This window comes from Musca autumnalis, unplaced genomic scaffold, assembly GCF_047663935.1.
Source record: "Musca autumnalis isolate F117 unplaced genomic scaffold, ASM4766393v1 scaffold_2, whole genome shotgun sequence".
NCBI lineage: Eukaryota > Metazoa > Arthropoda > Insecta > Diptera > Muscidae > Musca > Musca autumnalis.
Window position 1 is genome coordinate 33005166 of NW_027411755.1, and position 26332 is coordinate 33031497.

Here is a 26332-nt window from a genome sequence, read left to right on the forward strand (position 1 = left end):
TTTTAAATATTTTTTCATAAATGTGGATTTTTTAAAATATTTTTTCATAAGCGTGGATTTTTTTAAATACTTTTTCATAAGCATGGATTTTTTAAAATATAAGGTGGATTTTTTAAATCTTTTTTTTTAAAATATTTTTTTTAAATATTTTTTCATAAGCATGGATTTTTTAAAATATAAGGTGGATTTTTTAAAACTTTTTTTCATAAGCGTGGATTTATTTTAAATATTTTTTCATAAGCGTGGATTTTTTTAAATATTTTTTCATTAGCGCGGATTTTTTTTTAATATTTTTTCATTAGCGCGGATTTTTTTTTAATATTTTTTCATAAGCAATGTTAAAAAGTTTTATCATAAACTTGGATTTTTTAAATATTTTTTCATAAGCGTAACTTTTTAAAATATTTTTTCATAAGCGTGGATTTTTTTAAATATTTGTTCATAAGCGTGGATTTTTTTAAATATTTGTTCATAAGCGTGGATTTTTTTTTAAATATTTTTTCATAAGCAAGGATTTTTTCATAAGCTTGGATTTTTTTAATATTTTTTCATAAGTTTGGATTTTTTTGATATTTTTTCATAAGCTTGTATTTTTTTAATATTTTTTCATAAACGTAGATTTTTTAAATATATTTTTCATAAGCTTGGATTTGTTTAAAATTTTTTCATAAACATATATTTTTGAAATATTTTTTCATAGGGGTGGTTTTTTAAAATATTTTTTTAAAAACTAGAATTTTTTAAAATATGTTTTCATAAGCTTGGATTTTAAAAAAATATTTGTTGTGATAAGCTTGGTATTTTTTATATTTTTTCATAAGATAGGATTTTAAAAATATTTGTTTTTATAAGCTTGTTTTTTTTAAATATTTGTTCCATAAGCGTAGATTTTTTAATTTTTTTTTTTCAAATGCGTGGATTTTTATATATTTTTAGCGAGAATTTTTTTTAAAGTATTTTTTCATAAGCGTATTTTTTTAACAGCGTGATTTTTTTATATATTTTTCTATAAGAGCGGATATTTTATAATTTTTCAGAAGCGTGGATTTTTTGTAAAATATTTTTTCATAAGCAAGGATTTTTTCTAAAATATTTTTCATCAGCGTGGGCAATAATGAATTTAATTAAATATTGAATTTAATTAAATGTTTGCTTCTGCTGCTTGTGTACATTCCATAGCATTTATACGTATTAGATTAGAAGGTAGCGCATAGCCATATGTTTAGTTATGTAGAATAACAATAAGCCGTACTGTACAGTTATAAGATGTTTTCAATAAATAATGGCTACTGCCAAAATTGAATGAAAATGACAATGACGGGCCACAAAATCTGAAAACCTCCCTAATACATACTTATTGGCGAAAATGATTTTGATTCTGCAATCGGCAGTTGATCTATTCCTAGATCAAAGTTTCAATTCGCACAGGCTGAGGGTATACCTATGATGCGTTCTTACTTGTTTTTACACACTCCAGCAAATAATGGAGCGTATATTAAGTTTGTCATTCCGTTTGTAACTCCTCTAAATTATCATTTTAGATCCCACAATGTATATGGGGAATTCTGAGTGAAACCAGACATTTTGGAGAAAATTAAATTTTGATTTCCTATATTTTTTTTCTGTGCTTATGCTGCTCCTCAGCAAAACATTTCAGTATTAGAACTTTGAACTCGGGTATATTTTTTCCATATAACGGTACCTCCTGATTTTCGGTATTTTGAGGGTTTTAGCTACAGTTTTTTAAACGAACTAGCTGTAATTTGGCTTTTTTGGTTCTTAGGGGATAGGTACATGTTAAGGTATAGCCCCCAGATAACGGTACCTACCGATTTTCGATATTTTGAGGCTTTTAGCTACAATTTTTAACCAAACATGCTGTAATGTGTGTATAGGTTCATGTTTTGGTATAGGCCCCATATAACGGTACCTCCCGATTTTCAATATTTTGAGAATTTTAGGAAACCTTTTTTTTTTGGGTGCCACCGTGGTGCAATGTTATGCACACCCGCCTTGCACGCTGAAGGTCGTGGGTTCGATTCCCCGGCTAACAACATCAAACAATTTTTAATGGTGGCAAAATACCCCTCAGTAATGTTGACGACATTTCCTGAGTATTTCAGCCATGTAAAATTTCTCTACAAGTGGTGTTTTAAGACACGCCGTTCGGACTCGGCAATAAACTGTAGGTCCCATATCATTGAGCTAATATGAATTGGGGTGCACTCATTGTTATGAGAGAAGGTTCCCTTGTCCCATCTGGGATGTTTGTGGAACAATTATAATTATTATTAGCTAAAATTTTTAACCGAACTGGCTGTAATTTGATATTTGAGGTTCGGAAAGGGCATAAAACTTCTTCACTAAAAATGGTCAACATAGGTCCATGTTTTGGTATAACGGTACCTCCCGACTTTCGGTATTTTAAGAGTTTTAACTACAACTTTTAACCGATCTAGCTGTAATGTGTCGTTTGAAGTTCTCTGTGGTCACAGCCCTACTTCGCCAAAAACTAGTTTATATGGGTCCATGTTTTGATATAGCCCCCATATAACAGTACCTCCCGATTTTCGGTATTTTAAAGATTTGAGCTAATTTTTTTTACCGAAATAGCAGTAATTTTACGTTTGAGGTTCCCAATGGACAAAAGATAAATTGTCAGCATAGGTTCATATTTGGGTATAGCCAGCATATAAAGATATCTGCGGATTTTAAATTTTTTGACTAATTGAGCTATATTTAATGAAAGAAGATAGATTACATTGGACAACTCCTTCCAGTACATCCCTCAACAGTTCAAAGTTCAACATTTTTTGCTCAGCACTCGATTTTTATTATGTTGTAATTCTTGATATTGAGAAAAGTAATGTATGCTCATATAAAATTCACATTTTTAATTCACATTCATATTGAATTAAAGTTCCCATGTTTGGAAAGATAGTTTTAAAAATCTTTCCAAATTTATGAACTTTAATGCAATCATTGCTTTCATCACTTGACCTGTTTAAATAATTTACAAAATTCGAAGTGAAGAATTTGAATTAACTTTTACGAAAATACACCTTAAACTCAACCTTCCAATTATTGAGGTTACCGGCCAACACCTTGAACATGTAATCACCATTCTGTAGAGGTAAAGCTGAAAATAAGTCGCTATCCAAAATCAAATTTTCGACAATAAGATCGTGCTGAAACAAAAACAAAAACATATACTTAAGAAAAAACATAACTTAGACTTCAGAAACTTAAATTTTGAAAAAAATTGGGTTTAATTTCAGGGAAATTTCACCAAAATAAAAATATTAATCCACGATTATGTCCGAGGTTTCACATAATTTGTACATACTTACATCATATGGACAGGTGTGATTAATATTAGAACTACGCAAAAAATAATCTGCTAATAAATTGAATACTTGATTTCTTTTACGATTTTCGAAAAATTTGCACAAGTCTCCCGTGGCATTTATCAAAAATGGCTGATAGCCATTGGAACGCTTGTAGAGGACAATATTTATCTGGAAATAAACAAAGGTAACATGATTTTTAATATTATTTTAAACATTAAAATTACAAACTGAAGATGCCTGAAGAACTCAAACACATTTCCAGCACCTCCATTTTAATGTACGTATATCCAACTTACGTTAACATCATTTACCGGACCCTTAAGTAGTTTACAAACAACGTTGAGACCGACAACATTACGTTTTATAATTTTCAGAGCACACTGATCAACGGTTGAAAATTCTTTATCCAATGAAGTACATTTGATATTTGTAAAACGCGCCACTGCAACAACTACTGGAACTATCAAACTGCTACAGAATAGCAATAAAACTAATAGCGAATTCAGATTAACAGACAACCTGCCAGATGACATTTTGTATTGTATTAATTCAGAGAATTTGGATTTATAAACTTTGTTATAATTTGCCGGGCAAAAATTCCATATAAAAAAATTAATTGCTTTTTAAATGTTTGTCATTAAAATTTAATTAAAATGTATTAAATGATCTGATGATTTTTAATGTTATTATTGATTGACCATAAAACCAAAAGATATGAGCACTGGTCTTTGAAACATTTTCCAACATAAAATGGTAAAATGGAGCATTTAAACAAGTAAAAAGTCGTTAAGTTCGGCCGGGCCGAACTTTTTATACCATCCAGCATAAAATAGTCTTAATTAAAATGGAATAATTAGGGTCCTTTTACAATTTTAGGTGGAACAACTTTTCGACAATGGTTAAACTCCTACTGCCTCCCACTATTGCTTAAATTACACTGTGAACACAAATGTTGGGACAGAGATAATTCCTTTTGGAGATGAAAGCCCTTGGTGTGTGTATATTAAAAACCTCGAAGGACAGATGCGTCGTGATTCGAACTTCCGCGTTATGGCGTGATGAAGTTTTTGCAAGAGACCCTGTAAGCCATCATGAATTAGCATTATATCTTTGTTTGTTGTTTTTGTAGAGCACTTAAGCAACAGTGAACAAAGATATAACGCTAATTCCTGATGGCCACAGGGTCTCTAACAAAAATTTCATCACGCCATAACGCGGCCAAGGCCTTTCTTCTCCAAGAGTAATTTTCCGTGCCCCAGACTTTCACCTCCATTTTGTTGCACAGTGTTATCTGATCTAATCTAAAAAAATGTGTTCAGCTAGGGGAAAGGTACCACCTACGGGGCTATATCAAAGAGTCAACCTATCTTTAAATTTTTTGGCGGAAAAGTTTTATAGCTGCAGGGAACTTCAAGAGTCAAATTGAGGGTAGTTTCATCAAAACAATGTAGACCCTCAAACGAATTGGGAGGTACCGTTATATGGGGGCTATACCAAAACATGAACCTATGTTGACGATGTTTGGTGGAGATATTTCATGACCACTGAGAACCAAATTGCAGATATTTCGGTTACAAATTGTGGTTAAAATTCTCAAAATACCGAAAATCGGGAGGTACCGTTATATGGGGGCTATACCAAAACATGGACCTATGTTGACGATGCTTGGTGGAGATGTTTCATGACCACTGAGAACCTCAAATGGCAAATTACAGCTAGTTCGGTTAAAAATTGTAGCTAAAATTCTCAAAATACCGAAAATCGGGAGGTACCGTTATATGGGGGCTATACCAAAACATGGACCTATGTTGACGATGTTTCGTGGAGATATTTCATGACCACTGAGAACCTCAAATGTCAAATTGCAGATAGTTCGGTTAAAAATTGTGGCTAAAATTCTCAAAATACCGAAAATAGGGAGGTACCGTTATATGGGGGCTATACCAAAACATGAACCTATGTTGACGATGTTTGGTGGAGATATTTCGTGACCACTGAGAACCTCAAATGTCAAATTGCAGCTAGTTCGGCTAAAAATTGTAGCTAAAATTCTCAAAATACCGAAAATCGGGAGGTACCGTTATATGGGGGCTATACCAAAACATGGACCTATGTTGACGATGTTTCGTGGAGATATTTCATGGCCACTGAGAACCTCAAATGTCAAATTGCAGATAGTTCGGTTAAAAATTGTGGCTAAAATTCTCAAAATACCGAAAATCGGGAGGTACCGTTATATGGGGAGTATACCAAAACATGAACCTATGTTGACGATGTTTGGTGGAGATATTTCATGACCACTGAGAACCTCAAATGTCAAATTGCAGATATTTCGGTTACAAATTGTGGTTAAAATTCTCAAAATACCGAAAATCGGGAGGTACCGTTATATGGGGGCTATACCAAAACATGGACCTATGTTGACGATGCTTGGTGGAGATGTTTCATGACCACTGAGAACCTCAAATGGCAAATTCCAGCTAGTTCGGTTAAAAATTGTAGCTAAAATTCTCAAAATACCGAAAATCGGGAGGTACCGTTATATGGGGGCTATACCAAAACATGGACCTATGTTGACGATGTTTCGTGGAGATATTTCATGACCACTGAGAACCTCAAATGTCAAATTGCAGATAGTTCGGTTAAAAATTGTGGCTAAAATTCTCAAAATACCGAAAATTGGGAGGTACCGTTATATGGGGACTATACCAAAACATGGACCTATGTTGACGATGTTTGGTGGAGATATTTCATGACCACTGAGAACCTCAAATGTCAAATTGCAGATATTTCGATTACAAATTGTGGTTAAAATTCTCAAAATACCGAAAATCGGGAGGTACCGTTATATGGGGGCTATACCAAAACATGGACCTATGTTGACGATGCTTGGTGGAGATGTTTCATGACCACTGAGAACCTCAAATGGCAAATTCCAGCTAGTTCGGTTAAAAATTGTAGCTAAAATTCTCAAAATACCGAAAATCGGGAGGTACCGTTATATGGGGGCTATACCAAAACATGGACCTATGTTGACGATGTTTCGTGGAGATATTTCATGACCACTGAGAACCTCAAATGTCAAATTGCAGATAGTTCGGTTAAAAATTGTGGCTAAAATTCTCAAAATTCCGAAAATCGGGAGGTACCGTTATATGGGGAGTATACCAAAACATGGACCTATGTTGACAATGTTTGGTGGAGATATTTCATGACCACTGAGAACCTCAACTGTCAAATTGCAGATATTTCGGTTACAAATTGTGGTTAAAATTCTCAAAATACCGAAAATCGGGAGGTACCGTTATATAGGGGCTATACCAAAACATGGACCTATGTTGACGATGCTTGGTGGAGATGTTTCATGACCACTGAGAACCTCAAATGGCAAATTACAGCTAGTTCGGTTAAAAATTGTAGGTAAAATTCTCTAAATACCGAAAATCGGGAGGTACCGTTATATGGGGGCTATACCAAAACATGGACCTATGTTGACGATATTTCGTGGAGATATTTCATGACCACTGAGAACCTCAAATGTCAAATTGCAGATAGTTCGGTTAAACATTGTGGCTAAAATTCTCAAAATACCGAAAATCGGGAGGTACCGTTATATGGGGACTATACCAAAACATGGACCTATGCCCATATCCTTTGGGATATAAGTTTGTTGATCACTAGGAACCCTAAATCCCAAATTGTAGCCAATTCGGTCTGCAAATGTGGCGAAGAACGTCAAAATACCTCAAATCCGGAGCTACCGTTATATGGGGGCTATACCAAAAAGTGGACCGATATAGCCCATCTTCGAACTTGACCTGCCTATGGAAAAAAGACCCTCGGGTGCAAAATTTCAGCACTCTATCTCAATTATTGCGGACGCTAGAGTGATTACAACAGACGGACAGACGGACAGACAGTCGGACAGACGGACAGACGGACATGGCTAGATCGTCTTAGAATTTTATCCTGATTTTATCATATCTCTATGAGATAAAGCGATTTTGAGATGTGTGTCCGTCCGTCCGTCCGTCTGTCCATTATAAATTATAATCAAACTCCAGGCCGCAATTATGGACCGATCGTCACGAAATTTTGCATGGAGGTCGGGCTCAGAGCAGAAGAGACACCTATTCTTATTGGTGATGATCGTCAAATATTTAGCGGGTGAAATGGACCAAAAACATATTTTTTATCCGATTTAGTTCGCAATAATAGTCCGATCGCCTCGAAATTTTAACTAAGCTAAGAGTATACGACAAAGAAGAAGCTTGCAATATGAGATAGTGATCAGATAATATTTAGCGGGTAAAATGGACAAGTTGTGTGTGAAAATTGTGAAAATTGTTAATATACAGCTTATATATGTATTCCTGGAAGATACATTCCGCCCACGTAAATAACATTTGGAAGGCCATTTCTTGACCTTTCCATTGATGCCAATTATATTGATTTACGTGCTCAGATAACAGAGTTACAGCCTAATATAACCAATTATTTGTTTGTAGTGTAATCAAAAGCACGCTAGAGGTCGCAAATACAGATCAATAGTCACGAGATTTAGCACGATGTAAGAGCTTAGGTCGAAGAACATGCCTACAATCTTATATGATGATCTCATATATCTATTGAGTTAAATGGACCATTACTTTTTCATGAAAAATATAAAAATTTAAAATTTGGTCCATTTTTTACTTCCTGGAGGGCATGTACCAGCGAAGTAGCCTACATATGGAAAACGAACTACTGACCTTTCCCCTGATGCAAATTGCAATATTGTGTCTCCTGGGTAGTTAACGGGTCTACAGCCTAATATAGAATAGGTTTTGTATAGAATTCAACATTTTCCTCCCATGCTAAAATTTTTCTCTATCATGGCGTATAATTAAATATGAATACTTTTGGGAGTCATAAATTTGTTTGCATGCAAATTATTTGAATTTCTGATATTCAAAGAAAATTTATAGATGTATCAGAAGGGGCTACCAATGTCAATTTTCCAATACTCAGAAAATGTCACCATCATTACTGAGGGGTGTCTTGCCACCGTTCAAAATTTCATGTGGCCTGGCCTAGGAACCAAACCCGGGCATTCAGCGTGAACGGCGGGTGTGCATACCATTGCACCATGGTGGCACTCTATTAGATATGTCAAAGCAATGAAATTTTAAATTTTTTGATTTTTGAAGAATATACTTCGGAGACCATTAATATTATTTCATAGAATAGAACTTTATTTCAACTTCACATCCGCCTTGTACGCAGAATATCGTGGGTTCGATTCCCCGAAGAGGCAACATCAAACTTTCAACGGTGGCAAAATACACCTCAGTAATGGTTGCGACATTTTCTAAGTATTTCAGCCATATAAAACTTCTCTAAAAGTGGTGTCCTAGGACACGCCGTTCGGACTCAGCGATAAATTGTAGGTCCCAAGTTTAATGTGATAAGGTTGCAGAATCGACAAAGTTATTTAGTACCATAAGCTTATTTGTTCCATAAAGGAATTTTGATTTGCTGAAAACTAATTCCCAGGGGCAGTGGTGTAGGGTATCACATGGTCGACCCTGTCCGACTATAACCTTCGCTTACTTGTTAAAGAGCTATAACTTCGTTATCGATGCACATACCGACAAAATTCTTTCAGATTCCTCGTATCTGATTGGTTTACTGTAAGAAAGAAACGTAAACATACATATATAAAAGTTAACATCACATTCTTCGATTTTTGTCCCGGCGGCAACACTGTGCGACGTCAACGCAGATTGGTCCATAGATCTTTCTAAGAATTTTTCTCTCAAATACATCAAGCACTGCCTTGTCTGCTTGCGAAAGTACCCTGGCTTCGGAACCATACATCAGCATGGGTAGTATCAGTGTTTTGTAAAGCGTTGTTTTTGTTTGACGAGATGTGGCTTTATTCCTAAACTGCTTACTCAAGCCAAAGTAGCCTCTGTTGGCCAACACTATTCTTCTTCGTATTTGACAACTGATGTTGTTGGTTGTGTTGTCGGCGGTGCCGAGGTAGACGAAGTCCTTTAGTACCTCAAAATTATAGGAACCAACGTCAACAATTGGCCCGATCTCTATGAACGCATTACGCGTCGACACCATCAACTTAGTCTTCACGCCGTTTACTGCCAGACCCACTTTAGCAGATTCCCTTTCGACTTTTGCAAAGGTGTCAGTTACATCCTTTACCGATCGACCCATGATGTCAATGTCCTCAGCATAAGCAAGTAACATATGGCTGTTCGTGTATATTGTTCCACTTCTTTTGACCTTCGCTTCTTGTATGACCTTTTCTAGCAGGATATTGAAGAGATCACATGACAGGCCGTCTCCTTGTCTGAAACCTCTTTTGGTACTAGACTCTTTGGAGAGATTCTTTCCTATTTTAACTGACGATCGGGTATCAGTTAATGTCATTCTACAAAGCCAGATGAGCTTTGAAGGGATACCAAATTCAGACATGGCTTGGAATACCTATGAACGTAGGGGGCTGTCGAAGGATGTTTTGTAATCAACAAAAAGGTGGTAAGTGTCGATCTGCATCTCTTGGGTCTTCTCCAGGATTTGCCACAGGGTAAATAGCTGGTCAATGGTAGATTTGCCAGTCTAAAGCCGCATTGCCAGTCTAAAGCCGCAATTATTTCATTGACCATAGGATTTAGTCGTTGGCACATTATCCCTGACACTATCTTGTAGGCAATAGGGAGCAGACTTATGCCCCTGTAATTGGAGCACACAGTCTTATCTCCCTTCTTGTGAACTGGACATAGGATGTTCACGTTCCAATCGTCGGGTACGCGTTCTTTCTGCCAGATGGTGCTAACTAGCTGATGAATACACCTTATCAGCGTGTTGCCTTGGGTTTTGGACAGCTCGGCTGGTAAGCCATCGGCTCCTGCTGCCTTACTATTCTTCAGCCGACTTATTGCTGTCTTTACCTCATCTTGACTGGGCGGTATACATTCAATACCATCTTCTGGGATTGGGTCTGTGGTATCTTCGTCGTCTTCGTTGCTATTGGATACCAAGAGTTTTGAAAAATGTTCTCTCCATATCCTGAGCACACTATCTGTATCAGTTACCAGATTACCTTGCTGGTCTCTACAGGAGGATGTGCCTGTACCACAGCCATCAGTTTGATGCTTGACTCTTTGGTAGAATTTTCGGACTTCATTCTGGTTCCTGTACATCTCGATTTGTTCACACTCCCGCTTTTCTATCTCTCTCTTTTTCCTGCGGAAAAGACGTTTCTCCTCTCTCCTTTTCTCCCGATATCTCTCTCGTGCGCTACGCGTTGCTACGGATTGTAAAGTAGTCCTATATGCCGCATTTTTCTCTTCGGTAGCAGCACGACATCATGAATTCCCTTGTGGAGGTCTCTGGTATCCAAGTATTGATTTTGCAGCTGTTTGCATGGGGTGGGCAATATTTTGCCATTGTGTTGTTATGTTATCGGGACAAGGAGTGCTCTCATTAAGCAATTGGGCTAGTTGAGTGGAATATGCTGTGGCAATCTGTTGTGTTTGCAGCTTACCGATGTCAAACTTCGGCATTGTATCTGTTCGTGCTTTATTTGCAACGTTTAGATGGGTACGTACCTTTGCTGCAACAAGGTAGTGGTCCAAATCTATGTTTGCTCCTCGTCATAACATGATCAATTTGATTTCTTGTTTTTTGATCTGGAGACAGCCAGGTGCCCTTATGAATATCGAGATGATTAAATCTGGTACTGCTAACTACCATGTTTTTTGCAGCTGCAAAGTCTATCAGCCTCATACCATTGTCAGATGTTTCACCGTGGAGAATGAATTCCCCGACTGTTGGGCCAAAGATATTCTCCTTTCCAATTTTGGCATTAAAATACCCTACAATAATTTTAATGTCAGGACAACGTAATGTAATGGCAGGACAACGGCCATAAGTTTCTTCTAAGCGCTCGTAAAATATATCTTTGGTCTGTTCATCCTTGTCTTCAGTGGGAGCATGAGCGCAAATAAAGCTGATGTTGAAGAATTTTGTTTTTAATCGAATTGCAGCGAATCTTTCATTCACTGGGGTGAAGCTGTTTTAACCTCTGACCAACTACAAATCCGCAACTAAACTCATGCTTTGTGTCATGGCAGCTATAATACAGTGCGTCACCTTTATGTGTTGTTGTGACATCTTTCCCAGTCCATCGTATTTCCTGTATGGCAGTAATGTCGGCCTTGTACTTTTCAAGTACATCTGCCAGCGCGTAAACTGCACCTTCTCTATAAAGAGTGCGAACATTCCAGGTGCAGATTCGCAGATCATGGTCCTTAAAACGTTTGCGGGGGTCGTCAACTTTAGAGGGGTTTGTTTTTCTTTTCTTTCGTTTTTCATAGTAGGCTGCTTTTTTCTAGGGGGGGTTACTAGCCCGACGCCCAAACCCAAGTTTTTAACGTTCTTATGGGTGAACGCGCGGCACATGTTAGCTCACTACCTTTAACGGGTGTTAAAGGCAGTTCCCCAGGTGACACCACGGGGAGGTCAGTGTCCACTTGGGATGAAAGAGGGACCAAGATAAATCCTGCGCTTTGCCATGTTAAAACCGGTCAGGACCGTTGCTTGGTATCTTCCATCCCCTACGTCACCCAAGAATATTTCTTTAAAAATCCACGCACATAGAGCCAGTTAAGGCCTGAGAATATTTCTTTAAAAATCCACGCCCACAGAGCCAGTTAAGGCCTGAGGATATTTCTTTAAAAATCCACGCCCATAGAGTCAGTTAAGGCCTGAGAATATTTCTTTAAAAATCCACGCCCATAGAGCCAGTTAAGGCCTGAGGATATTTCTTTAAAAATCCACGCCCATAGAGTCAGTTAAGGCCTGAGAATATTTCTTTAAAAATCCACGCCCATAGAGCCAGTTAAGGCCTGAGAATATTTCTTTAAAAATCCACGCCCATAGAGCCAGTTAAGGCCTGAGAATACTTCTTTAAAAATCCACGCCCATAGAGCCAGTTAAGGCCTGAGAATATTTCTTTAAAAATCCACGCCCGTAGAGCCAGTTAAGGCCTGAGAATATTTCTTTAAAAATCCACGCCTATAGAGGCAGTTAAGGACTGAGAATATTTCTTTAAAAATCCACGCCTATAGAGGCAGTTAAGGACTGAGAATATTTCTTTAAAAATCCACGCCTATAGAGGCAGTTAAGGACTGAGAATATTTCTTTAAAAATCCACGCCTATAGAGGCAGTTAAGGACTGAGAATATTTCTTTAAAAATCCACGCCTATAGAGGCAGTTAAGGACCGAGAATATTTCTTTAAAAATCCACGCCTATAGAGGCAGTTAAGGACTGAGAGTATTTCTTTAAAAATCCACGCCTATAGAGGCAGTTAAGGACTGAGAATATTTCTTTAAAAATCCACGCCTATAGAGGCAGTTAAGGACTGAGAATATTTCTTTAAAAATCCACGCCTATAGAGGCAGTTAAGGACTGAGGATATTTCTTTAAAAATCCACGCCTACAGAGGCAGTTAAGGACTGAGAATATTTCTTTAAAAATCCACGCCTATAGAGGCAGTTAAGGACTGAGAATATTTCTTTAAAAATCCACGCCTATAGAGGCAGTTAAGGACTGAGAATATTTCTTTAAAAATCCACGCCTATAGAGGCAGTTAAGGACTGAGAATATTTCTTTAAAAATCCACGCCCATAGAGCCAGTTAAGGCCTGAGAATATTTCTTTAAAAATCCACGCCTATAGAGCCAGTTAAGGCCTGAGAATATTTCTTTAAAAATCCACGCCCATAGAGCCAGTTAAGGCCTGAGAATATTTCTTTAAAAATCCACGCCCATAGAGCCAGTTAAGGCCTGAGAATATTTCTTTAAAAATCCACGCCCATAGAGCCAGTTAAGGCCTGAAAATATTTCTTTAAAAATCCACGCCCATAGAGCCAGTTAAGGCCTGAGAATATTTCTTTAAAAATCCACGCCCATAGAGCCAGTTAAGGCCTGAGAATATTTCTTTAAAAATCCACGCCCATAGAGCCAGTTAAGGCCTGAGAATATTTCTTTAAAAATCCACGCCCATAGAGCCAGCTAAGGCCTGAGAATATTTCTTTAAAAATCCACGCCCATAGAGCCAGTTAAGGCCTGAGAATATTTCTTTAAAAATCCACGCCCATAGAGCCAGTTAAGGCCTGAGAATATTTCTTTAAAAATCCACGCCCATAGAGCCAGTTAAGGCCTGAGAATATTTCTTTAAAAATCCACGCCCATAGAGCCAGTTAAGGCCTGAGAATATTTCTTTAAAAATCCACGCCCATAGAGCCAGTTAAGGCCTGAGAATATTTCTTTAAAAATCCACGCCCATAGAGCCAGTTAAGGCCTGAGAATATTTCTTTAAAAATCCACGCCCATAGAGCCAGTTAAGGCCTGAGAATATTTCTTTAAAAATCCACGCCCATAGAGCCAGTTAAGGCCTGAGAATATTTCTTTAAAAATCCACGCCCATAGAGCCAGTTAAGGCCTGAGAATATTTCTTTAAAAATCCACGCCCATAGAGCCAGTTAAGGCCTGAGAATATTTCTTTAAAAATCCACGCCCATAGAGCCAGTTAAGGCCTGAGAATATTTCTTTAAAAATCCACGCCCATAGAGCCAGTTAAGGCCTGAGAATATTTCTTTAAAAATCCACGCCCATAGAGCCAGTTAAGGCCTGAGAATATTTCTTTAAAAATCCACGCCCATAGAGCCAGTTAAGGCCTGAGAATATTTCTTTAAAAATCCACGCCCATAGAGCCAGTTAAGGCCTGAGAATATTTCTTTAAAAATCCACGCCCATAGAGCCAGTTAAGGCCTGAGAATATTTCTTTAAAAATCCACGCCCATAGAGCCAGTTAAGGCCTGAGAATATTTCTTTAAAAATCCACGCCCATAGAGCCAGTTAAGGCCTGAGAATATTTCTTTAAAAATCCACGCCCATAGAGCCAGTTAAGGCCTGAGAATATTTCTTTAAAAATCCACGCCCATAGAGCCAGTTAAGGCCTGAGAATATTTCTTTAAAAATCCACGCCCATAGAGCCAGTTAAGGCCTGAGAATATTTCTTTAAAAATCCACGCCCATAGAGCCAGTTAAGGCCTGAGAATATTTCTTTAAAAATCCACGCCCATAGAGCCAGTTAAGGCCTGAGAATATTTCTTTAAAAATCCACGCCCATAGAGCCAGTTAAGGCCTGAGAATATTTCTTTAAAAATCCACGCCCATAGAGCCAGTTAAGGCCTGAGAATATTTCTTTAAAAATCCACGCCCATAGAGCCAGTTAAGGCCTGAGAATATTTCTTTAAAAATCCACGCCCATAGAGCCAGTTAAGGCCTGAGAATATTTCTTTAAAAATCCACGCCCATAGAGCCAGTTAAGGCCTGAGAATATTTCTTTAAAAATCCACGCCCATAGAGCCAGTTAAGGCCTGAGAATATTTCTTTAAAAATCCACGCCCATAGAGCCAGTTAAGGCCTGAGAATATTTCTTTAAAAATCCACGCCCATAGAGCCAGTTAAGGCCTGAGAATATTTCTTTAAAAATCCACGCCCATAGAGCCAGTTAAGGCCTGAGAATATTTCTTTAAAAATCCACGCCCATAGAGCCAGTTAAGGCCTGAGAATATTTCTTTAAAAATCCACGCCCATAGAGCCAGTTAAGGCCTGAGAATATTTCTTTAAAAATCCACGCCCATAGAGCCAGTTAAGGCCTGAGAATATTTCTTTAAAAATCCACGCCCATAGAGCCAGCTAAGGCCTGAGAATATTTCTTTAAAAATCCACGCCCATAGAGCCAGTTAAGGCCTGAGAATATTTCTTTAAAAATCCACGCCCATAGAGCCAGTTAAGGCCTGAGAATATTTCTTTAAAAATCCACGCCCATAGAGCCAGTTAAGGCCTGAGAATATTTCTTTAAAAATCCACGCCCATAGAGCCAGTTAAGGCCTGAGAATATTTCTTTAAAAATCCACGCCCATAGAGCGAGTTAAGGCCTGAGAATATTTCTTTAAAAATCCACGCCCATAGAGCCAGTTAAGGCCTGAGAATATTTCTTTAAAAATCCACGCCCATAGAGCGAGTTAAGGCCTGAGAATATTTCTTTAAAAATCCACGCCCATAGAGCGAGTTAAGGCCTGAGAATATTTCTTTAAAAATCCACGCCCATAGAGCCAGCTAAGGCCTGAGAATATTTCTTTAAAAATCCACGCCCATAGAGCCAGTTAAGGCCTGAGAATATTTCTTTAAAAATCCACGCCCATAGAGCCAGTTAAGGCCTGAGAATATTTCTTTAAAAATCCACGCCCATAGAGCCAGTTAAGGCCTGAGAATATTTCTTTAAAAATCCACGCCCATAGAGCCAGTTAAGGCCTGAGAATATTTCTTTAAAAATCCACGCCCATAGAGCCAGTTAAGGCCGGAGAATATTTCTTTAAAAATCCACGCCCATAGAGGCAGTTAAGGACTGAGAATATTTCTTTAAAAATCCACGCCTATAGAGGCAGTTAAGGACTGAGAATATTTCTTTAAAAATCCACGCCTATAGAGGCAGTTAAGGACTGAGAATATTTCTTTAAAAATCCACGCCTATAGAGGCAGTTAAGGACTGAGAATATTTCTTTAAAAATCCACGCCTATAGAGGCAGTTAAGGACTGAGAATATTTCTTTAAAAATCCACGCCTATAGAGGCAGTTAAGGACTGAGAATATTTCTTTAAAAATCCACGCCTATAGAGGCAGTTAAGGACTGAGAATATTTCTTTAAAAATCCACGCCTATAGAGGCAGTTAAGGACTGAGAATATTTCTTTAAAAATCCACGCCTATAGAGGCAGTTAAGGACTGAGAATATTTCTTTAAAAATCCACGCCTATAGAGGCAGTTAAGGACTGAGAATATTTCTTTAAAAATCCACGCCTATAGGGGCAGTTAAGGACTGAGAATATTTCTTTAAAAATCCACGCCTATAGAGGCAGTTAAGGACTGAGAATATTTCTTTAAAAATCCACGCCTATAGAGGCAGTTAAGGACTGAGAATATTTCTTTAAAAATCCACGCCTATAGAGGCAGTTAAGGACTGAGAATATTTCTTTAAAAATCCACGCCTATAGAGGCAGTTAAGGACTGAGAATATTTCTTTAAAAATCCACGCCTATAGAGGCAGTTAAGGACTGAGAATATTTCTTTAAAAATCCACGCCTATAGAGGCAGTTAAGGACTGAGAATATTTCTTTAAAAATCCACGCCTATAGAGGCAGTTAAGGACTGAGAATATTTCTTTAAAAATCCACGCCTATAGAGGCAGTTAAGGACTGAGAATATTTCTTTAAAAATCCACGCCTATAGAGGCAGTTAAGGACTGAGAATATTTCTTTAAAAATCCACGCCTATAGAGGCAGTTAAGGCCTGGAAAATTCTCTAAAAATGTACGCTTAAAGAGCCGGTTAAGGCCTGGGAAAATTCTTTAAAGGCCCGGAAAAATTATACATCTTTACAGTTAGTTAGGACCTGAGAAAAATTATTGGGTCTAAGAGTGGTACATGATGCGTTGTCTATTGTGATTGCAGCTTTAAGAGGCAGTAATCTGATTATGCATTTAGAATGAAGTACTTTCTTTCCTGCAGTCCTTCCTGCAGGAAGGATCTTTGGTAATTTCATCAGGCTTTATTGTGCATTGAAATAGTCCATCAAGTACTTTCCATATTAAATCTCCCATTTTTTGCCTTCATCAATTAATTACTGAAACAACCGAACCTCTTTAACCATCCATACATTGGAATTGCATTAATTTCCTTGCATCCACCATCATCAGCATCCACAACTGACCGCAGCACATTTCAAAATTTGTTATGTACATTGAAAAGCATGAGACCCACATGACCGTTCATTCCCTTGATACCAAAACTAGGCCTATGGCCGGCCAGCTGTTGTGTGTTCTAGGCTGTGTTGGGCTGGCTAACCACAAAACATTATGAGTTTCCTTTCAAAAAGCTGATGTTGTTGCTGGTCGGTCGGTCGGCATATGCGGTGACAACTGAAATCGACGACAAAAATATTTTGTGTCCTTTTTTGCTGTGCTTTTGGTTGGTTATTGGTCATTGGTGGCAGTAATAAATGTTTTGCATCATTGGACATAACATCAGAGGAAAAAGGATGAAAGGCCAGCGGAAAAAGAGGGCGAAAATCCTTTACAAATTATTCAACATATTGGATTGAAATTTGTGTGTGTGTGAGAAAAAATGAAAAAAAGTTGATAGTCAAATGTTATAACGCGTATTTAATTAACGACTTAAAATATGTAGCAGCACTATTGGTAGTGGCAAGTCTTAAATTTAATTTTATTTTGCTCGGTAACCTAACGACAATATTCGGTAATTATATAAGTTATATTCAGTGACAATTCTCGTCAAATCTGCCCAAATATGACTAAGGAATTGTCCGACTTAACTCTGATCCAGAGGATATTTATATATTCTAGTTAAATCTTTGTTATATTGCTGACATCAAAGTTAAAATCAGAATCTGTAGTTTATACCGGTGAAAATTAATAATTACAACAACAACAAATGTGCGATGAAGTGTATTCAACAACATGTTGCAGAAATTAGAGTCACGTTTCTTTTGTTTTGAAGTACTTTTGTTTTTGAAATTTAATATTACTGCTTTTGTGTTCCTTTCATTTTGCAATGTTGCAGATACAGGGTAATCATAAAATGTGTGAATATAGAGGTTAATGAAATCTTCACATCACTTTAAAATAAATGCCACCTTAAAATGATTGCCTCAAAGAGACATTCATACCTAGAACGGCCTAAATTTGAGTTCCATATTCACCAACCAAACCTGTCATTCCAAAAACCTCTCTGTTCCTCTCTTTGCACATTAACAGTAAATAACAACCATAGTTCCGTCTATGGGAATAAGTTTGTTAAACATCACGTAAGAAAGCGATACAATTTCTTTCGTTAATTTTCTGCAACAAACATTAGAAAGGATATCAAAAACAGAAAAATAAAAACAAGGAAATAATGAATTGAAATTTGTTGAAAGTCGTAGGAAACAAAAAAAGCAAAATAATGAAAAGAAGAAAGGAAACGTGTAGTCGAGATATAAGTAAATGTAGAAAATAAACAAAAGCTTAATTAATATAAAAACCCATAGTCCATGAGGTAGACATTGTAATGCACTATGAAAGTCAGCATTAACTATTTCCCTATCTTCAGATTTTATCCAAATACCAACAGTATTTTTGATCTGTCAAAGAAGGTCGTAAAATAAGCATCGTCACAGTGACGATAATTCTCTATTGCATTAAAAAATCTAAAGAAATGACACAATAATGTTCATATGTTACTGTGAAAAACAATCCACCAGGTATTACCGCACTCTTCATGTCAAAGTAAGAATCTACTGACTTTAATCGAAATTTGAAACTTATAGTGTTGGATTCGTGACATCGCATTTTTCTTAATTTTGCATTAATACCAATTGTTTAATTGATGCATCCTGGCGATGGAAACTTTCGAAAGATTTATGTCGGGAGATATGCACTTTCTAAGTAACAACAAGTAAATTAGCGTTTAGCTCGGTCCAATTTTTTATACCCTCAACCATGAGGAATATAAAGCGATAATTAAATAATAAGTTTCATTTATTTTACTTAGCTCCACCATACTATGGGGGGTATATTAATTTTGTCATTCCGTACTCGAAATAATAATTTTAGACCCTACAAACCATACGAGTATATATTCTTGATCAGCATGCAATTCTATATCTATATACCCATGTCCGTCCGTCTGTGGAAATCACTCTACTGTCCAAAATCTATTGTATGTACGTAGTACTTTTTGACGCGTCGTCGTTTTAGGGATTTGTTAAGATATTTGCCCATTTGAATGTATGTGGAATGTATTAGTCTCATTTGACCACAGAATCGGTTGCGTAGAATCCAATGGTTCAGGCGTGGTGGTGATGTGAAGGTGATGGCGGGTGTGAGGTGATGACGGGTGAGATGTAATGATGTATAGGCGATGTCTGTAGATTTGATGTAATTTTCCGATGCAACTGTAAGAGTAGAAAGAGGTTGTAGATGAGAGTGTAGATGTGGTAGTTAGATATAGATGTAGTGATGATTAAGTTAGTTGTAGCTGGGACGTGTTTTACAATTTATTTTTTTATTATACCCTCCACCATAGTATGGAGGGTATATTAAGTTTGTCATTCCGTTTGTAACACATCGAACTAATCATTTGCGACCCTATAAAGTATATATATTCTTGATCAGGATAAAATTCTAAGACGATCTAGCCATGTACGTCTGTCCGTCTGTTGGAATCACTCTAGCGTCCGCAATAATTGAGATAGAGTGCTGAAATTTTGCACCCGAGGGTCTTTTTTCCATAGGCAGGTCAAGTTCGAAGATGGGCTATATCGGTCCACTCTGTGGTATAGTCCCCATATAACGGTACCTCCGGATTTGAGGTATTTTGACGTTCTTCGCCACATTTGCAGACCGAATTAGCTATAATTTGGCACTTAGGGTTCCAAGTGATCAACAAACTTATATCCCAAAGGATATGGGCATAGGTCCATGTTTTGGTATAGACCCATATAACGGTACCTCCCGATTTTCGGTATTTTGAGAATTTTAGCCACAATTTTAAACCGAACTATCTGCAATTTGACATTTGAGGTTCTCAGTGGTCATGAAACATCTCCACGAAACATCGTCAACATAGGTCCATGTTTTGGTATAGCTCCCATATATCGGTACCTCCCGATTTTCGGTATTTTGAGAATTTTAGCTGCAATTTTTAACCGAACTAGCTGTAATTTGCCATTTGAGGTTCTCAGTGGTCATGAAACATCTCCACGAAACATCGTCAACATAGGTCCATGTTTTGGTATAGCTCCCATATATCGGTACCTCCCGATTTTCGGTATTTTGAGAATTTTAGCTGCAATTTTTAACCGAACTATCTGCAATTTGACATTTGAGGTTCTCAGTGGTCATGAAATATCTCCACCAAACATGGTCAACATAGGTCCCTGTTTTGGTATGGCCCCCCTTATAACCGTGCCTCCCGATTTTCGGTATTTTGAGCATTTTAGTTACAATATTTAACCGAACTAGCTGTAATTTGCCATTTGAGTTTCTCAGTGGTCATGAAACATCTCCACCAAACATCGTCAACATAGCTCCATGTTTTAGTATAGCCCCCATATAACGGTACCTCAAAATTTTCGGTATTTTGAGAATTTTAGCTACAGTTTTTAACCGAACTTTAACAATTTGTAACCGAACTATCTGCAATTTGACATTTGAGGTTCTCAGTGGTCATGAAACATCTCCACCAAACATCGTCAACATAGGTCCATGTTTTGGTATGGCCCCCTTATAACCGTACCTCCCGATTTTGGGTATTTTGAGCAATTTAGTTACAATATTTAACCGAACTAGCTGTAATTTGCTTTTCTCAGTGGTCATGAAACATCTCCACCAAACATCGTCAACATAGGTCCGTGTTTTGGTATAGCCCCCATATAACGGTACCTCCCAATTTTCGGTATTTTGAGAATTTTATCAACATTTTTTAACGAAATAGCTGTAATTTGACATTTGAAGTTCTCACTGGTCATAAAACATCTCCAACGAAACATCGTCAATATAGGTCCATGTTTTAGTATATACCCCCGATTTTCGGGAATTTTCAGTGGTCACGAAATTTCTTCACTAAAATTCTTCAACATGGGTCCATTTTTGAGGGTCTACATTGTTTTGATGAAACTACCCTCAATTTGACTCTTGAAGTTCCCTGCAGCTTTTCCGCTTAAAAATTTAAAGATAAGTTGACTCTTTGATATAGCCCCGTAGGTGGTACCTTTCACCTAGCTGAACACATTTTTTTAGATTAGATTAGATAACACTGTGCAACAAAATGGAGGTGAAAGTCTGGGGCACGGAAAATTCCTCTTGGGGAAGAAAGGCCTTGGTGTGTATATTATGAACCCCGAAGGACTGATCCGCCGTGAGTCGAACTTCCGCGTTATGGCGTGAGAATTAGCGTTGTATCTTTGTTCACTGTTGCTTAAGTGCTCTACAAAAACAACAAACAAAGATATAATGCTAATTCATGATGGCTTACAGGGTCTCTTGCAAAAACTTCATCACGCCATAACGCGGAAGTTCGACTCACGGCGCATCTGTCCTTCGGGGTTTTTAACATACACACACCAAGGGCTTTCATCTCCAAAAGGAATTATCTCTGCCCCAACATTTGTGTTCACAGTGTAATTTAAGCAATAGTGGGAGGCAGTAGCAGTCTATCCATTATCGAAAAGTTGTTCCACCTAAAATTGTGAAAGGACCCTAATTATTCCATTTTAATTAAGACTATTTTATGGTGTAGGGTATAAAAAGTTCTGCCCGGCCGAACTTAACGACTTTTTACTTGTTTTATATATATTTATTATAATTATAATTTATAATGAAGAAAATTACAAAAAGCACTAGCAATAAAACCTATCGGCTAAAGTTTTACAATACTACTGTGTAGAGATGGTGCTTGTCCTGGTCTCAGCACGTTGGAGCCTTTTCAGACCTTTTGCCATGTGTAGTAGATCCGACGGCTCTGTTTGGCAAAATGCTGTTAAAGATTGGATGGTGTGCACACCCATGGTGCGTTGTCTTCTAGAAAGGAGCATAGGGCAACGACATAATAGGTGCTCGATCGTCTCTATTTCTTCCTCATCCTTGCGCAGCATGCAGTAGTCAGCCGTGTCGTCTTCTTCCCATTTGCTCGTCATGGATCCTATTCTGCAGTGACCCGTGATGATCCCCACTGCTAGTTTCAGGTCTGATTTCCTCATTGAGAGCAGTGAGGCGGTTCTTGACTTGGACGGGATTGGTCAGATTACCCTTGATGTGCTTCAGTTTGGCGTGTTTTGCCAATGTTGGCGGAATTTCTCCCGACATTTTTGCTCTATTGTTTTCCTGAATTGGCACAGTGCACAGTGGATCCACCGATTGGCCAAAAATAAAAAAAAATTAATGTCAAAATTTTGGTAAAACATCTGGCAATTCCGACAGCTATGACATGGACCTTTTTTGACTAATATTTTTTGTTGTGAGTACAACCTATATATTAAGTGCAAGTAACTATATTCAAAATATCGCGAAACTAATACGTATAGCAAAATATTATAGTGGATTTTGAAGGAGGAGGTATTAGCTTAATTTTCATTAAAAAATAGTGTTTTAGCGTGTTGTGGAGTTCTAGTTAGCTGCATATTTTCTTAGCCCTTTCGGTGCTTCTTTTTTGTTTTTGATCTGAAAAATATATTTTTCCAATTTTATATATACTTAAGCCCACTATATGAATAATCAAAACTAATTTTTTAACATTTTGTTTGGAAAAGTGGTTTTTGGACACTATGCCATATGGCATAGAATGTATTTAAAGGAAGAAAAAAAACAAAACTAAAATATTCAAGTTTTTAATTAAATTTCATCTTATAGAAGACCAGGAGGCCTTATAGAAGAGGAAGAGGTCTTCTTATAGAAGAGCAGGACGTCTTCTCATAAAAGAGCAGAAGGTCCTCTCGTAGAAGGGCAGGATGTCTTCTCCTGGAAGAGCAAAAGGTCGTCTCATAGAAGGACAGGATGTTTTCACATAGAAGAGCAGGACGTTTGCATATAGAAGGGCAGGAAGTCTTCTTATAGAAGTGCAGGAGGTCTTCTTATAGTAGAGCAAGAGGTCTTCTTATAGAAGAGCAGGAGGTCCTCTTCTTGAAGAGCAGGACGTGTTTTCATAGAAGAGCAGGACGTTTGCATATAGAAGGGCAGGAAGTCTTCTGATAGAAGAGCAGGATGTCTTTTCATATAAGAGCAGGACGTTTGCATATAGAAGGGCAGGAGGTCTTCTTATAGAAGAGAAGGAGGACTTCTTATACAAGAGCAGGAGGTCTGCTCATAGAACAGCGGGGCGTCTTCTCGTAGAAGAGAAGGACGTTTGCATATAGAAGGGCAGGAGGTATGCTTATAGAAGAGAAGGAAGTCTTCTTATATAAGAGCAGGAGGTCTGCTCATAGAAGAGCAGGACGTCTTCTCATAGAAGAGCAGGACGTTTGCATATAGAAGGGCAGGAGGTATCCTTATAGAAGAGAAGGAGGTCTTCTTATATAAGAGCAGGAGGTCTGCTCAAAGAAGAGCAGGATGTCTTCTCATAGAAGAGCAGGAGACCTTCTTATAAAAAACCAAATGGTCTTCTCATAGAAGAGCAGGGGCCCTTCTTATAGAAAAGCATTGAAGACCAGGAGGTCTACTTATAGAAGACATGAAGGTTTTTCATAGAATAACTGGAGGTCTACTATTAGAAGATTTGGGGGTCTTCACATAGAAGGTCTTCTTATAGAATATCTGGAGGTCTTCTTTTAGAACATTTAAAGCCTCTTATAGAAGACCTAGGGTCTTCTTATAGAAAACCTAGGGTCTTCTTATGGAAGATTTGAGGCCTTCTTATAGAACAACTGGAGGACTTCTTATAGAAGACCTGAATGTCTTCATATAGCAGATCTGAAGGACTTCTTATAGAACACCTGAATGTCATCCTATAGAAGGGCTGGAGGTCAGCTTGTAGAAGACGTGGGGGCCATCTTATATAATATCTGGAGGAGTTATTTTAGAAAATCTGCAAGAATTGTTATACATCATGTGGAGGTTTTCCTATGGTGGATCTGGAGGTTTCCTTATTGAAGACCTGGAAGTCTTCGTATAGAAGACCTGGAGGTCTACTTATACAAGATCTGGAGGTCTTCTTATAGAAGACCTGGAGGTCTATTTATACAAGATCTGGAGGTCTTCTTATAGAAGATCTAGGGGTTTTATAATAGAAGATCTGGGAGTCAAACAAAGTGAAACATTTCCGTTGGGAAAAATCTATGCCATATGGCATAGTATGAAATATAAAAAATCTGGCAGCTCCATTGAAATATATTTCGGATCTTTTTTTCGTTTTAATTATTAAGGCAATGATTATCTACTAAATTAAATACAAAAAGTTAACAAAAAAAATATTTTTGTTAATAAAATATATAAAATTATAAGATGATATTTTCATGCAAATTTTAAATCGAACGAGGAGCGCTTGCTCTTTGAGACATAACAATGTATAGGGTCCACCAATCAAAAATTTTTGTCGAATTATTTTTAGATAACACTTCAGGGAAAAATACAAAATTATTAAAAAAAAGAGTGCCCATAAGTATTTTGCCTTAAAACGGGCTTCAAAAACTGGTTATGCCATATGGCATAGAATCCCCGAAAGGGTTAATGTATTTTGCAATGTCTGGGGAACTGCCTTTAACACCCGTTAAAGGTAGTGAGCTAACATGTGCCGCGCGTTCACCCATAAGAACGTTAAAAAACTTGGGTTTGAGCGCCGGGTTAGTAACCCTCCCCTAGAAAAAACGTCCTACTATGAAAAAACGAAAGAAAAGAAAAACAAACCCCTCTAAAGTTGACGAACCCCGCAAACGTTTTAAGGACCATGATCTCCGAATCTGAACCTGGAATGTTCGCACTCTTTATAGAGAAGGTGCAGTCTTCGGATTGGCAGACGTACTTGAAAAGTAAAAGGCCGATATTACTGCCATACAGGAAATACGATGGATTGGGAAAGGCGTCACAACAACACTTAAAGGTGACGCACTGTATTATAGCTGCCATGACGTAAAGCATGAGTTTGGTTGCGGATTCGTAGTTAGTCGGAGACTAAAACATGAATGAAAGACTTGCTGCAATTCGAATAAAAGCTAAATTCTTCAACATCAGCTTTATTTGCGCTCATGCTCCCACTGAAGAAAATGACGAACAGACCAAAGATATATTTTACGAGCGCTTAGAAGAAACATATGACCGTTGCCCTGCTCATGACATTAAAATCATTCTAGGCGATTTTAATGCCAAAATTGAAAAGGAGAATATCTTTGGCCCAACAGTCGGGAAATTCAATCTCCACAGTGAAACATCTGACAATGGTATGAGACTGATAGACTTTGCACCTGCAAAAAACATGGTAGTTAGCAGTACCAGATTTAATCATCTCGATATTCATAAGGGCACCTGGCTGTCTCCAGATCAAAGAACAAGTAATCAAATTGATCATGTTGTAATAGATGGAAGACATTCATCCAGCGTTTTGGATGTACGATCGTTCCGAGGCGCAAACATTGATTCGGACCACTACCTTGTTGCAGCAAAGGTACGTACCCGTCTAAACGTTGCAAATAAAGCACGAACAGACACAACGCGGAGGTTGGACATCGATAGGCTGCAAACACAACAGATAGCCACAGCATATTCCACTCAACTAGCCCAATTGCTTAAAGCGAGCACTCCTTGTCCCGATAACATAACAACACAATGGCAACATATTGCCCACTCCATGCAAACAGCCGCAAAATCCATACTTGGATTCCAGAGACCTCCACAAAGGAATTCATGGTATGACCAGGAGTGTCGTGCTGCTACCGAAGAGAAAAATGCGGCATATAGAGCTACTTTACAATCAGTAGCAACGCGTAGCGCACGAGAGAGATATCGGCAGAAAAGGAGAGAAGAGAAACGTCTTTTCCGCAAGAAAAAGAGAGAAATGGAAAAGCGGGAGTGTGAAAAATCGAGATGTACAGGAGTCAGAATGAAGTCCGAAAATTCTACCAAAGAGTGAAACATCAAACAGATGGCTTTGGTACAGGCACATCCTCCTGTAGAGACCAGCAAGGTAATCTGGTAACAGATACAGATAGCGTGCTCAGGATATGGAAGGAACATTTCTCCAATCTGCTGGTATCCAATAGTAGCGAAGACGATGATACCACAGATCCAATCCCAGAAGATGGTATAGAATGTATACCGCCCGGTCAAGATGAGGTAAAAACAGCAATCAACCGGCTGAAGAATAATAA

At 37.8% G+C, this 26332-nt stretch overlaps 1 protein-coding gene across 1 annotated transcript; it reads right to left on the bottom strand.

The window, feature by feature from the left end:
- Positions 1–3041: 3041 nt before the first annotated feature.
- Positions 3042–3883, bottom strand: LOC141392203 (uncharacterized). The gene is made up of 3 exons (XM_073965157.1): positions 3647–3883; positions 3351–3518; positions 3042–3188 (listed from the first exon to the last, which is right to left on the bottom strand). Exons 1-3 carry the CDS (start codon positions 3881–3883, stop codon positions 3042–3044), a joined length of 552 nt encoding a protein of 183 aa, XP_073821258.1.
- Positions 3884–26332: the final 22449 nt, after the last annotated feature.